Here is a 14814-nt window from a genome sequence, read left to right as displayed (position 1 = left end):
CAAATGGAGAATTGAATCCTGACTTGCAAGGTTCTTTGGCAAATTCAGCTGGGTTCTTTTAGAGTCCACTTTGGGCATGATAATGAACATGACAGAGTTGATGCACAGAGAGATAACATGCAAAGCACTAAGAACAGAGCCTGCACATGGTAGTGCCTGATAAATGGCAGCTGTTATTTAAATACTTTAGAAAAGAAGGTTAGCAGTTGTAAAGCAAAGTCAAGATGCAGGTGGTAAAAATACCAACCTAAAGCTAATGTTTTTATAACATTTTTGGCTTCCTGGTAATACTGTTGACTATTTGACTGATACTAATGAGAAGTTCGGTTTGCATTTGTTTTGGTGGTCAGCTCGATTAGATAATCCCAGGCTGTGTTTCACATTGCTTTGTTTTTCCCCATTTCCCCTCAGAGGACCCTGATTTCAAAAGTGTCTGCCCTCCATGTGGCATTTAAACATATATTGTCATTAAACTGATTGGAAATGGAATTGGATCACAAGTCTTGGTTTTATTAACCAACCTAATTTACAAAGCCAACTAGGCCAGAATCCATAGTTCTTAGGAAATGTTACATCACAATTTTTTATAACTTTTAGGGCTACATATCATTATTCCCAATCAAGATATTCTGTATAACAGTTTGCAAATCAGATCTATATCAATTTCCATCCCATATTTAATATATTTTAACATGAATTTTCTGATGTAAGAATAATATGTGTTTAGGCCATAAGTGCTTATGACCTATTCAGGATTTTAACTATTGTTCATATCCTAAAGTCATTCTTTTTTATTTGTTTAACTATGTATATGGTGTAAGTAAACATTTCCCCTACCAAATTGGGATCATACTAGAATATGTGTTGTATTCTATTTTTTTTTTCTATTCTGAGTATTATTTAACCTGATGCTGCATATTCTGACTTAAGTGGCTCCATCATCTACAGAACCATAGTTGAATCCTTCTTTATTATTCAGTATTAGATTTCCACTTCACTATTACATATAACATTATTATGTACCTACATATTCAAAAGTTTTTGAGCATACTTCAGATTATTTATCTGGTATAAATTCCTAGATCTGATATTCCTCTGTCAAGGCAGATGAAAAGTTTTTAAATTCTTGGTTATTATACTATAAAATTTCTCTAAATTTTTAAAGAAATTTTCTCTCTCAATTGGACATATAGTAAGAGTGCCTATTTCTGTTTACCATTTCCTCCTTTATTTTTCCATCAGAATGTTTACATTCATGTCATTGAGTCATAATTATTTTTATATATTGAGGACGGTAATTCTTCAGTTGTCAAAATATCTTCCAATTTGTACTCTACCCCAGTTGGTCTTATGCTGTTAACTTTGCTTATGGCCTCTTCTTTTTATACCTCCTAATTTCATTTTTTAGAAATTACTTTTAAGGTTTTCTATTTAATTATAATTCTCCATAAATGTATACATGGAAGAGTATATAGTGATGCTTCATTGCAATGTTGAGAAATTCAGTTAATTTTTGCTCATTTCCTTCATCAATTCTCAGCTTTTATTGAAGAGGGGAATTTCAAACTAGTTGGTTATAAGTGAAGTTTGTTTGTTTTAAGGGAACGTAGCAGGGATTGAACTCAGGGGCACTCCACTCCTGAGCCACATCCCCAACCCTATTTTGCATTTTATTTAGAGACAGGGTCTCACTGAGTTGCTTAGCACCTTGCTTTTGCTGAGGCTGCCTTTGAACTCAGGATCCTTCTGCCCTCATACTCCTGAGCTGCTGGGATTACAGGCATGCACCACTATGCCTGGTGTGAAGTGTTCTTTTATAATCAAATTACTCTTAAATATTGTTTTTTCATAGTTTCATCAAATTTCATTTCTAGTTTAGCAACAATTTTATTTGGCAATAAATTTCACTAGTTTCACTTGCACGTTTCACTTGCCCAATTGACATGTTTTCCTCATTTTTGAGTTTTTAGCATTAATTGAAATTTTCTGTCACCCGTAGTACTTCTTTGACTAAAATTTTCGGGAAGTTGCTATGGGAACACCTGTGAGTTCTTAGATGTGCCTGAAAGTTCCTTTCTATTTTTCTGGTACTGAACACAATGGAAAGATCACGTAGTATTTTGGTTGCTTTCCCAGGGCCACCACCCTCCCCTCCAGTCTGTCTGTCAGTCCCCTGTTCCTGTTTTTTTTTTTTTTCTTTCTCTTTGTTTGTGGTAGTTTAAGTACAGATTCAGAAAATTATATCAACGAGTAACTATCCCAATGCATTATTAACTACAGAGCCCATAGTATTATTGTTCAAGAATGTAAATAATAAAGAAATCAAGTGTATTTCTTTGAGTCTCTACAGATGTTCAGTGTGGGGCAGAATCAGCTGTCTGTTAGGAGGAATGTAATTTCTGGATCTTGAGGGCTCTGTTCCACCCTAACTGTTGAGCTGCTTGCCATTGGCCATTTTCATAGTGAGTCACATCGTGACATATAGTTTGAAATGGAAAGCAATTAGAAAATGAAATTTGAATCCTGCTAGCCTAGAGGCCTAGGGGTGCCAAGGATGCTAAACCTCAGACTTGAAAATGTGTCCTTTGTATCCGTAACATCATTGGAACCTGTTGGTATGAACCAATTAACAGTGCCAACCAATCAACAGTGTGGCCACCTATTTTTTTCTTATTAATCTGTACTAGTAATTTCACCTTGGAAACATGAAGGAATCTGATTGCGGTAGAGAGCCTGCCTCCTGTTGCTGCATTGTTTTCTGTCTGTGTGTTTGCTTGTTTTTGCTATTTGTTTTGAGTATTATCTTTTAGGGTACCCTATGGGCCGATGGCACTTGTATCAGCTATTTCAGACATGAGCAGAGCCACCCTCTTGAAAGTGATCACTGCAGAGGAATGAACTACACAGGGAGGAAGGCTCATATCTAATTTGATCATGATGCCAAAAGAATGCATTTAAATTCCTGAATTTAAACATTAATTGCCCGATGCCAGCCGCACTTGAGCTGAAGCAGATTTGTTTCTGAAATATGTCTCCTGTCAGTTTTTAAACAAAACTTTTGTTAGATTCCTGTGGAAAATTGGTCTGACTCAGTTGTCAAATGAATTTTTCTTGCTCATATAATATTTTATGGTCTTTGGTAGCAAACCAGAATTTAACACCTTCACTTTTCATCAAAATTATGTTCAACTTAGGGATATTTTAAATGCTGACAGCTTGTCAGCAGTAGAGATACTGTTGGAAGAGATATAAATTGTTTTCCCTGATACTGAAGGCTGAGTATACATGAATTCTCCTCCTTCTTGCCTCAGATTCCCTCCCCGTGTAGTCAGAACAGTCATCATTTTACTCACATTAGCAGTTAAAGGAAGCTAATATTCATCACATGACTCTTTCACAGTAGGCATATTTTCTGTATTGTGTACTCATCTAGATAGCTGAAGATGGAAATCGGACAAGGAAGGTACATTGGTAGAGAGTGTCCACCACACCCCTGGGGTATATTTCACTGAGTCAACAGGTCCTTCATGAATATGTGCTGTGTGCTAGGTGCTGTGCCAAGCAGTGATTGGAGGTGACATTTAACCCCTATCCTTAGGGCATTACAGAAGGATGAGGGGGAGCATGGGGGAGCATTCTAGGGATCTTCTGTGGCCTGCAGTTCACTGGGAATACCGTCTTGCCATCCACGTGGGCGTTCTTTCACTTTTACGTCATACCTTTCTGTAGAAGTCAGAAGACATGATAGGTAGGCACGTCGTTTTGTTATTTATAAAGAAATATTTCCTTCTCCTTTCAATGTAAGCTGTAAAGAATCGTGTTGGGAAGTAGAGAGTCATGACATGCTGAATGGCAAACTCTTAAACTTTGAATCAGTCTTTCTCCACCCTTACTGCCTGTTAGGATCACCTAAAAAACATTACATTTCACATATCCTATTTTGGTCCCTGTCTCTTCAGAATCTGATTTAATTTGTCTGGGGTGAGGCCAGGCCTTTGGTTTGGACAGATGAGTGAATGGATGAGTGGGTGGGTGGGTGAATGGATAGATGGGTTGGCTGGGCACAATTAAGGAGCCACTTGTCAAAAGAAACTAACTTTATTTTTAGGACCACACAGCCAAACAAAACAGCTCCTCAGGAAAAACCCTCAGAGCCCAACTGCCACCACTGGCTTCCCACAAGCCTCTCAAACTCCCCCACTTCTCCTGCTCTTGAGGCCGATTGGCTGGGTCGTGTGGGCGGAGCCAAAAAAGTCCCCCAATGAGCAGCTCCGTGGTCTGAAAGGGCAGGGAAACAGCCCAATGAGCATAACCGCAGAGGAGCCAATCAGCTAGAAGTTGCTGGGGCCGCTGTGAGCCAATCATCAGCTGGCAGTCTGAAAGTTTGCTGGGGACCCTTAGGCTGTGGCTCTGGTCAGGTTGATGGAGCAATAAAATAATGGATGAAAATGCCCTAATATGTTAAGGAGAACATTTGAGGTGAGCAAATAGGCAGGAAAAGTAAAATTTGAACTTTGAGCACTTTAGCAGCTAAAACAAAGGGAAACATGATCAGATGCATAACCACTCTTGTGTGTGCTTGATTAAAAACAAACATACCATCTATGAAGTCCAGGTTTTTCTCAAGACCAGGACTAACACGGTGGGGAGGGGGGAGAGAACTCCTGATAATGAGATGTGGGCATTTTTAATACATCTAGAGAAAAATATAGTCATGCTTTTCACAGTGGAGGTTGATGGCACAGTCTAGAAGGCCTTTTGAGTGAGCTGAACATATAGAGAGTGAGTCTCTAGATCTCAAGGAGGATTGGGCCCTGATGGGAGCTTTCCATGAATCTTGTTCTCTTCCACAGAGCTCCCCTGGATGCCTCCCAGCCCCTGCATGTTCTGAACCCTGCCTGTCCTTGGCCATTTGACCACATCATCTCTTAGTGACCATTTGCCAAATCTGCTTTGGCCATAGTGGCCAACTCATTGTCCTTTGAACATTTCTAAAGCTGATGGTATTTCATTACTTCACTCTGTTTTTTTTGCAAAGCACTTTATACCATTTGAAATTATTTCAGTCATTTGTTTGTTTAAAAATGAGCTTTTCCATGATTCCATCTTGCTTGTGATTGTATTCCCAATACCTAAAAGAGTGCTTGACACTGTAGCTGCTCAATAAATATTCATTGAGTGAAAAAACCAACCTTTTCATAAATATTTGACCTATGCAGTGATGCTGTACTTTACATTAAGCACAGAGCCAAGCCCTTTCATAATCAGTTGAATTTGAAATAATGCTGACACACTTTCATTAAAGGGGAGGACACAGACTCAGTACCTGGCCAACCTAACAGCCACTCTAATTCTGAGGACAGTTGAGGACCATGTTTGTTTGGGCACAACTGTCCTCTTCTTATTTATTAATTAACAAACAGTGGCCTGAATATGTATTGTTCTGTTGTTGGTTATTTGCCCTTTTTGTTTTGCAATTAATCACGTATGTCTAGATCCTAAGCAAACCTACATAAAATGCTGTTCTTTTTCTTTTCCCTGTGGCTGGAGGAAACTTTTATCTTCTCTCTGAGGCTTAATTTCCATATCTATAAAATAGGGTCATAATAATAGTAGCTGCTGAAAAGTTGTTTTAAGAATGAAAAGAGCCAGGTGCAGTGACACACGCCCGTCATCCCAGCAGCTCAAGAGGCTGAGGCAGGAGGCTTGTGAGTTCAAAGCCAGCCTCAGCAAAAGTGAGGCACTAAGCAACTTCAACTCTGTCTCTAAATAAAATACAAAATAGGGCTTGGGATGCGGCTCAGTGGTTGAGTGCCCCAGAATTCAATCTCTGGTACCCTCCCCCCAAAAAAATGAATGAAAAAAACCCTTGAATCGAAAAGCACTTTACATAATACCTGGCCTAGAGAACATACTCAATAAATGTTATTATTAGTAATAATAATGTCCAATACAATACTGATTCATTAATCATTGTCATCCTAATGATTTTCTCCCTGCCCTCTCCTCTGACTCACTGTTTTCAGAAATGACATGATGATGAGGCTGTTTTATTGTCTTCCTAAATACATATGCCAATATGACTTGGGTTAACTAAAAATACCCTCAGAACACGCACTAGACACCTTAGGTAATTGGAGTGTATTAATTCCCACTGCAGATCACTGTCATTACTGTTTTTGAAAGAGGCAGTTCTCCTAAAGGTGTGACTTCTTTCCCCCCTTCCTTCTCCTTGCCTGACTTGCTGCGGATCAGAGGAGAAGGCCAAGAAGGAGGCTGAGGAGAAGGCCCGCCTGGCTGCAGAGGAGAAGCAAAAGGAAATGGAAGCCAAAAGCCAGGCCCAAGAAGGCTCATCCAGCAAGACTGAGAAAAAGGCATCCGGAGACCCCAAGAGTCACGTCAACGGAACTCGCACAAACAAAAGTGACGAGCCTCGTGGGAAGAATCCCAAAGCGGAGAAGTCAGGAGAAAAGCAGCAGAATGGTGAGTAGACTGCCGGCTGGACAGTGGCTCTCTGGGGTGTTCACGGTGTGATGAGTGGGAGCTGGCCAGATGCTTCCCCGTGTCGGCAACTCCTGGCCCAGGGCCTCCCTGACCATCGGCTCCTGCTGATCCCACCTCCTCTGGCTGGGGATGTCAGCAGGATCCCATCAGAATCAGCCACCAGCTCCCCTGTGCCTTCCCCCTAGGAAGCTTTGCATCTCTCTGGCTCTCCCAGCTGCCCTGGAGACTCTAGCCAGTGCCCAGCTGCCCACCAGGTGCAAATTACCACTGACCACACCAGCACAGTCCTGGGAGCTCACTGCGGGGGGTGGATGAAAAGTGAACTTCTCAATTGTTCCAGCCCCAGGAGAGCCAAGCCTTAGGTCTGCCTGAGGCCTCTTGCTGTTTGTATGTACATATCACCCACAGACGTGCAGGTATTATGGTGACCAACCATTTTAATTTGCCTGAAACTAAGAATTTCCTGGAATGCAAGTCTTTCAGTTTTGTTTTGTTTTGGTACAGGGGATTGAACTCAGAGGCACTCAATCACTGAACCACATCCCCAGCCCTATTTTGTATTTTATTAAGAAACAGGGTCTCACTGAGTTGCTTAGTGCCTCACTTTTGCTGAGGCTGGCTTTGAACTTTGTGATCCTCCTGCCTCAGCCTCCCGAGCTGCTGGGATTACAGGCATGTGCCACTGCGCCCAGCAAGACTTTCAGTTTTAAAATAAAAAAATGGTCCAGGCCATTACTTTCCTATGTGCATATATAGATATGAACACATGACCAGTATAATTCTATATCATGTACAACCAAAAGAATGGGAAGTTGTACTCCATAAATGTCAAAATACATTCTACTGTCATGATAACTAATAAGAACAAATATAAAAAATAAACAACAGAAACAAACAACAAAAATAAACAACAGAAAAATGTTCCAGGCAAGCTGGGACGAGCTGGCCACCATAATGTGCAGCTAATTCATGATGTCTTATATTTGATACAACAGATATTGATTCATTAACAACTATGTGTCAAGTGCTTTACTAGGCATGGGGGATTTAGAATGAAGAAGCCCCAGAAAATCTATGATGTCATAGGGAATATAGACAGCCTCACAAATAATTCTAGTGAAATGCAGACAGAAAACAGCCATGGTGTGGCAGATAAAATGCCCCCCAAAAAACATACTGCAAAGAAAGACATTAACTTTGTTGGAACAGGAAGGTGTGAGATAGGGTGAAGGCAGAGAAGGCTTCAAGAGGAGATGGGGCCTCAGCTAGGTGTTAAGAGCTGAAGTATGCTGATAAAATAGGGAAAAGAGGCTTCCAGACACAGAGGACTTGATGAATGCCCTTCAAGGGCATGGACTTGGTCCCCTTGTTCGGGAAGGGCAGGAAGTTCAGAGTCTGCAGCTTACAAGTGCCAGGTTGTGACTGGGTAGCAAGATAGCTTTGCAGTCCGACAGACCCAGATTCAAGTTACATCTTTGCCTCTTCTCGGTGGCCTTGGCCATGTTATTTAACCTTTCATTGTCTCTGTTCAATGTACATACAGCATGGTTCTCTTATGAGCCTTAATAATAATCATGGTACCAAAAACTACAAAGAAAATAACAACCAATAGCATCTACTGACTTATGCCAGGTGCTGTTTTAAGTTCTCTCTTTCCATATTCATTTTCTTACCTGCACGGTAGGACCAGGCAATTTCTTCTAGCTATAGTTATTATGCTACAGGGCCTAGGGAAATGAGAAATAGTGCAAAGTACTTACATGACAGTCTCCAACTTTTAAAAATAGTAGTATATATACCATGTTTTATGTATAATCATAAAAGAGTATTTTAAAACATATAATGATGATAATAGCTCATATCACACTCCAAGAAGTTTGCATTAGTTCCTTCAGCTAATCTTCATAACCACTCTTAAGTGACAGGGAAGGCCATTGTTCCAGCTAGTCCAGTCCCTAGCAGCCTGGTTCTGGAGACATTTTAGTATGTTTTGTATTCAAATGCATCATCAACCAGAAAAAAAAAAAATTGTTAATAAGAATTTATGATGCTCCTGTTGAAGTTTTAGAGGGTGATACAAACCATCCCTCTCTTCCCCTCCTGAGATCTGAACCAACAAAGAAATAGATAAGAAAATCAGAAAGTCAAGGATGAAGGTGTCAGTTCCATGGCAACTGGAGCTGGCCTGGGAACATGGACTTGTTCTACTAAACACCTGGGCTTCTTCCTGCATCTGACCTGAGCCGAGCTTTACAACTCGACACTGGGAGAACCATGTATGTTTTGGGCTCACTGCCTCCACCCCCCAGCAGGGACTGAATATGTGTGAGTCTTGTGGAAAATGCAAGGAAGGGAAGTTGGTGGCTGGGGTGAGCTCTGCGTAACTCGGCTCCTCCTCCTAGCTAAATCACTCCTCCAAAGGAGGGGCCACAGAAGAGGAAAAATGCATTTCTTCCTTCCTTTTTTCTTCTGGCTAAACATGTCTTGAATAAAAACAGTAATCATAACAGTACTGCCATTTATTGAATACCTAATGTGCCAGATGCTGTACCTTGAGATTTTACCTAAGATTAAAGCATTTAAAAATCCTAACAACTTTTTAAGATACTTATTCCCATCTCACAGTTGGAAAAATTAAGATTAAATCGCTTGCCTAAGGTCAAGTTACCTTTCAGTAGAGATCCCAGGCGAAACTCAGTTTCGTGGGTGTCTCTATTCTCTATTATATAACTGCCACACCCTTATCATTTGCAGATTTGGTGATGGCAGAGAAAGTGGGGAATAGGAGAAATAGGAGTTGTGCCTGCAGTCTATACAGTTATCTTTTTGTTTCAGGGATTGGCACCCTTTTTCTATAGTGGACCATATAGTAAACATTTGCAGCTTTGGGGCTATCTGGTTTCTGTTGCAGTTACTCAACACTGCCATTTAGCATGAAAGACACGATGATACCAAAGCAAACGATTGAGGCTGTATTCCAATAAAACTTTATTTATGGAAATTAAAATTTGAATTCCATCTGATGTTCACATCACAAAATATCCATCTTTTTGTTTCTCAGTCCTTTAAAAAAATATAAAAGCCATTCTTAGTTTGTGGATGATAATAAAACCAGGCAGCAGGGCCAGCTTTGGCCCCTGGGTCCTGGTTTGCTAACCCTTGGCTTAGTCAGTAAGAGAAACCAATAAACACTAACAAGCCAGACACACACAAAAAATGGTCATAAATCCTACAAAGACTCAGAGAGGGCAGAGGGGACAGGAATTTATTTTGAAGATGTCAGGGGTGTAGGGATCCTGAAAGACACAGGAGCCTGCCTCTCCAACAAGGCTGGCCTGATTCCACAGCTGTGTTTATTTTCCAAAGCACTAGCCTACCATTTCCCTTAAAAATTGAGTATGAAATCAGAGGTGGGAAAAGAAATCAATTCAGAGCAATAATAAGAAAGGCTAATGGTGATTGGGGACTTTGTTACAGCAGCCTAATTAAAATGATTTATAACTGCCCAGAAAGGCTCTTCTGTTTGCCCCTGTTTATTGAGTAACAGCTCACATCAGCCATTACTCTATGCCCAACCCATGGGAAATTGCCTAATGGGTTCTGTTCAGGGAACATCATCAAATAAGCATGGGTCTTTTCCTAGGCACCCCTCCTTGTGGGTTGCCCAAGGCATTTTCCAGGTGAAGGCTGAAGGATATTGGTTAGAGAAGTTCTGGGGGTTTGCTCTTCTCTTGCCAATTACAGGTTCCTTTAAGCTCTGGATCAAGGCAACTTCTTCCTTCAGCCTTCCAGACCCTGGCTGAGTATACAGGCTGCATGGGCTGCTGGCTGGCATCCAGCAAATCGAACCATTTCTGCTGACTTTAGGAAGACATCTTGGTCTTGCTGCAGCTGTGGGTCAAACTCCAGTTCAGAGCAAGCTGGAAGGCCTAAAATAGAGTGCATGTGGGGTGTGAAAGCTCGCTTCTGGAAGAAGGGTTATTTTTCTGCATGATACTAATTTGACTACACGGCTTGAGATCTTTGAGTCCATCTCTGGTGTCCTAAAAGAGGGAAAGGCTGTTGTGGGGATTGTTTCATGGGACTTCTAAAGAGACCCTTCTCTTTGGACAAGTGCTGGTGGTAGAAGGATATAATCATGTCCTTTATTTAAACCTGTCCTATTTGGGCCCAGGGCAAGGTAGACGTCCCTTCTTCTCCATTCTTCCCATTTCTGAATTAAGAATGAGAAAAACCTGGAGTTTATTAACATCTAATTTAGCTTAGGATTTGTCCAATTAGAAGTACAAACTTCATAGACTGCATCACAGCCAAAAATAGCCTTTCATTAGCCTTAGGTAATCATTTCTTTGAAGATCCAAAGGCATTTAGAAATGGAAACCTGAAATCAAAAAATTGACTTTGAAGGGAAGCTATAACTACAATAGTTGAAAACTTGGTCTCTAGAGTCAGACCCACCCTCGTGGGCTGTGGTGTAACATGTGCACCTTAGATTCCTCGGCCATAAAATAGGGATGATATGTCATATGTGTTTCAGGTCAATTCCTTACAAGTTGACTTAAGTGAGAGTACTTTGTAGAAAGATCTATTGACCATTTGTTAAAACAAAAACAAAAAAACCCGTCAGACAAGTGGCTTAAACCAGATCTATAGTAGCTGACTGGAATAGTTTTGCCACCAGAGGGAGATGTGGATATAAGGTTGGGATCAGAGGCCAGGCCAGGGGAGTGTCTGAAATGCATGCTGGGACAGTGGGTTACACAAGATGCAGATGGACTGGCTAGAGTTTGCCCAGGTGGCTGCAATGATGTCAGGAAAAATTCAAACTTGTAAAACATCCTCAATCATTTGGTGAGTTGATAATTTAGCAAATTGACCATTTAATGAGTGAATCTTTGATGAGTTTATCTACTTCCAATAGCAGTTCCTTCATAATGAGGTTGCTGTAAGAATTAAATGAAATGATGCGTACAAAGCATTTAGCACACTTCCTGGCACAAAGCTAAAAAACAAAAAGATAAATTCTTTTCCTTACATACACATCTTGGAGGCTTGGACACTATCCTCACTTTAGTTAGTATTAGGATCTTTTTGCTTCAGTAAGTACACAACATTTGAGTTGTAACGTATTCTTAAATGTATGCAGGGCTAAAAAGAAAGCTTCTATTAGTAAGATTGATTAAAAATAAATATGCCAAAACTTTAAAATAAAGCTGGGGGCAGGTATCCATGATCTTTTGGTATGACACTGGCCTAATTTGAACAGACCTGCCAAAGGATCATTAAATTACCCTAAACAGGGATTAGCACACTTTTTATTTAAAGGGCTAGACAGAAAATATTTTTGGTTGTTTCAATTTTTGCCACATGAAAGCAGTCACAGACTGTATGTAAGTGAATGTGTATGAGTGCATGCCAATAAAACTTTATTGACCCCAACAGGTGACAAGCCTGATTGGCTCATAGTCTTTAATCTGCTGAACCCTGCTTTTGGAGAATATGGCTGTGTCTTATTTTGCTATTTACTAATTAACTCTTATAACTGTGGAGTTATATGCTAATTTGGAAAATTTTGACTGATAGAGAAGATAACCAAAAAGGCTATAGTTTTATTGCCTTGTGGAGTATAAACATTTCTGTCTCTTAGTAATCTTATTTTAACATGTCTCTAAAATGCCTATTTCCTTAAATGCTCTTAGAACCATCCTTACCATCTCCCTCATACATGAGTTCAGTGTATTTTTCACACATGTTCATTCTACATTTGTTTAAGGGTGAAATTTTTAACCTTATAAATTATACTCTGACAAGCTTGTTAATTAGAATACTATTTATATCTCTGTTTTAGAATAATAACAGCTATCATTGAGCAGTATCATATTCAGTACTTATACATTTTAAATGCCAGTAGATACACATTATATACCCATTTTGCGGATAAGAAAACTGAAGCACAGAGATGTTAAAGAGCTATTAATTGGTAGAATTTACACTTGACCCAGACTTTTCCTCACTCCACAGTCTAACCATAATTCTGAACTGCCTTTCTTGGAAGATAAACACTGTGGACTTAATTACAACCTTGTTTGATAGGAACTTTCAATCTTGATTTCCTTTCATAATCCAGTTACCAGAATCAAACACGTGGTGATGGAAGATGTTTACACTGAGACATGTACTCCCTTGTGACTATAAAATTATGCCACACTTTTTTTTTTTACCTTGGCAGGTTTAGAGATATTCATAACTTCCCCCTCAGCTATATACATATACTGTTTGTCACGTTTATTGCTTTCAGGTGACTTGAAAGATGATAAAAATAAGACAGACAAGAAGGATCACTCCAACATCGGAAATGATTCAAAGAAAACAGATGGTAAGAGTATCTTTCCCATTACGCCTTTTCCATAAAATGTGCAATTACTGAAAACTTGTTAGAATCATACCTGAAACTGAAATAGAGATGGTTAATATAGTTTTACACCCTAAAAAAAAAAACCCAGTCCACTACATTTAATAATTCTGGTATCTCATTTTCAATGATTTACTAATTATTTCTGTGTCTCTTCTTCTCTGAAATGCTTCATTGTTTTGGTTGTCATATGGGCTCATTCCTAATTATTTCTTTATGCATGGACATGATATCAAGCTAAAAGTGAAAGTTTCCAGGGAGTGGTTTTGAAATTTGAACATAATTCTTCATGCATCTATTAAAAAGGAGAGAGCCCCTTGAGCTGGCAGCTGCACCCCATACCGCCATGCTGCCTTTACTTGCATGCATGAAATCAGTTTTCCCACTGGTCATATTTGAATCCTAAACTTCATCAAAATCCCAAACTTCATTTTGGACTTGCTGACTGCAATGCAATGGAATAAGACATTCTGCTAATGTATTTATGAGTTTCTGATCACGAATTGTGCAACATAAATAGGACATGTTCTGTGTTTTTAGTTTGCACATTTTTTCCCTTGAGTAAATTATTACTTTTGGTAAAAATAAACAGGAATTGGGTCAGCGCAATGTTGCAAAGCAACATGTATAGTTATAGAACACAATTGGGCTAGTAAGAACAAGTCCTAAAGGCAGTGACAGCACAAAATGCAGCATAAACCACCATAGTGAGGTGCTTCATGAGCATCGTTTGTACTTTTTATAAACAACATTCCATTCTTTCTAAAACCTGAAAGTTCAAAATTAAATTACCTGCCACACTTGTAACTATTGGATTGAGAAACCTACCCTTACTTTTTACATATATTTTATTGTTTTGTTTGTCATACATGTTCATTCTTGAGCATCCCTTTAGGCATTGACATGATATTTAACTAAAAATGAAAATTTCCTGGGCATGGTTTTTGTTAAGAGTCCCATGCCCTTGTTGAAACTTCCCAGGAGACATTGTATTTGATGCTAAGTTATTCTGTGTATAAGAACAAGTGTTGGGTATTCAGGTTCAGGAATAAGAAGAAATTTAAACACGAGCGTTCACACTTCTATTAAAAATGAAACAGCTCCTTTAGCTTTTAGCCTTACGCCATAACAACATGCTTGCATGAAATCCATTTTCAAACCTTTCCTTTTAAGATGTAAGAAGTCACTCCAAGTGTCTTATCACACAATACCTAGGGAACTCGCATCTGTCATTTTTAACCAACTTGCTTATGCAAATAGAAACCACTTAATGAACATATCTCCTTGAATAATTGTGAATAAGAAGTGAATTAAACAGAGATAAAATAGAATTCAAAATGGTAATATCTCAATCAGACTTTTATGGGAAAGGTTGTTCAAATTCCAGGGACTCTTTGCCAGGCATCATTGGACCCACGTCAAGGCAACCCAATCCAGGAAAGGTACCGTGGAAGAATGGGGTCACCTAAACCTAGCACCTGGACAATTTCCCCATCCAGCACTTGGCCCATTGCTCCCTGATCTGAATTCCTATAGCACAAAAGCCCAGAATAAATCAAGTCCAAAATTTTTAATATGGAATCTTCCATCTTATAATTTTTATTATACTATAAATAGCTGCTATAATGTCTTGTGGGCCTTGTGATTTAAGTTCTGTTACCTTCATAAAGCCCTATTATGTTATCTGGTCCCCTTTTAATTGAATGATTTCCAAATATTTAAAAGACTGAAAAATTTTAGGGGGAGGAAGGTGATGAAATAGATTCTATATCCTGTTGCATAAATAAGTGTAAAATTTGATTGTTTAATGAGCAGGATTCTTGATCTTATGGGAGTGTGAACTGGCTCTAGTAAATAAAGAAAAGACAAGCTCTAACATCTATCCCCTGTTTTTCCTC

At 39.4% G+C, this 14814-nt stretch overlaps 1 protein-coding gene across 6 annotated transcripts in view; it reads left to right on the top strand.

Moving 5' to 3' along the window:
- The window catches only part of Pde1c (phosphodiesterase 1C), a 503259-nt gene that overhangs the window by 435907 nt on the left and 52538 nt on the right, over nt 1–14814 (top strand). For all 6 annotated transcript variants that reach the window (XM_071613983.1, XM_027939700.3, XM_071613981.1 and 3 more), the window contains 2 exons: nt 6256–6483; nt 12803–12880. In XM_071613983.1, the coding sequence (XP_071470084.1) occupies nt 6256–6483; nt 12803–12880 (306 nt within the window). The remainder of the gene's footprint in view (nt 1–6255; nt 6484–12802; nt 12881–14814) is intronic.

The sequence above is a fragment of the Marmota flaviventris genome, chromosome 1, assembly GCF_047511675.1.
Source record: "Marmota flaviventris isolate mMarFla1 chromosome 1, mMarFla1.hap1, whole genome shotgun sequence".
Lineage (NCBI taxonomy): Eukaryota > Metazoa > Chordata > Mammalia > Rodentia > Sciuridae > Marmota > Marmota flaviventris.
This window is presented reverse-complemented; position numbering and strand designations above follow the sequence as displayed.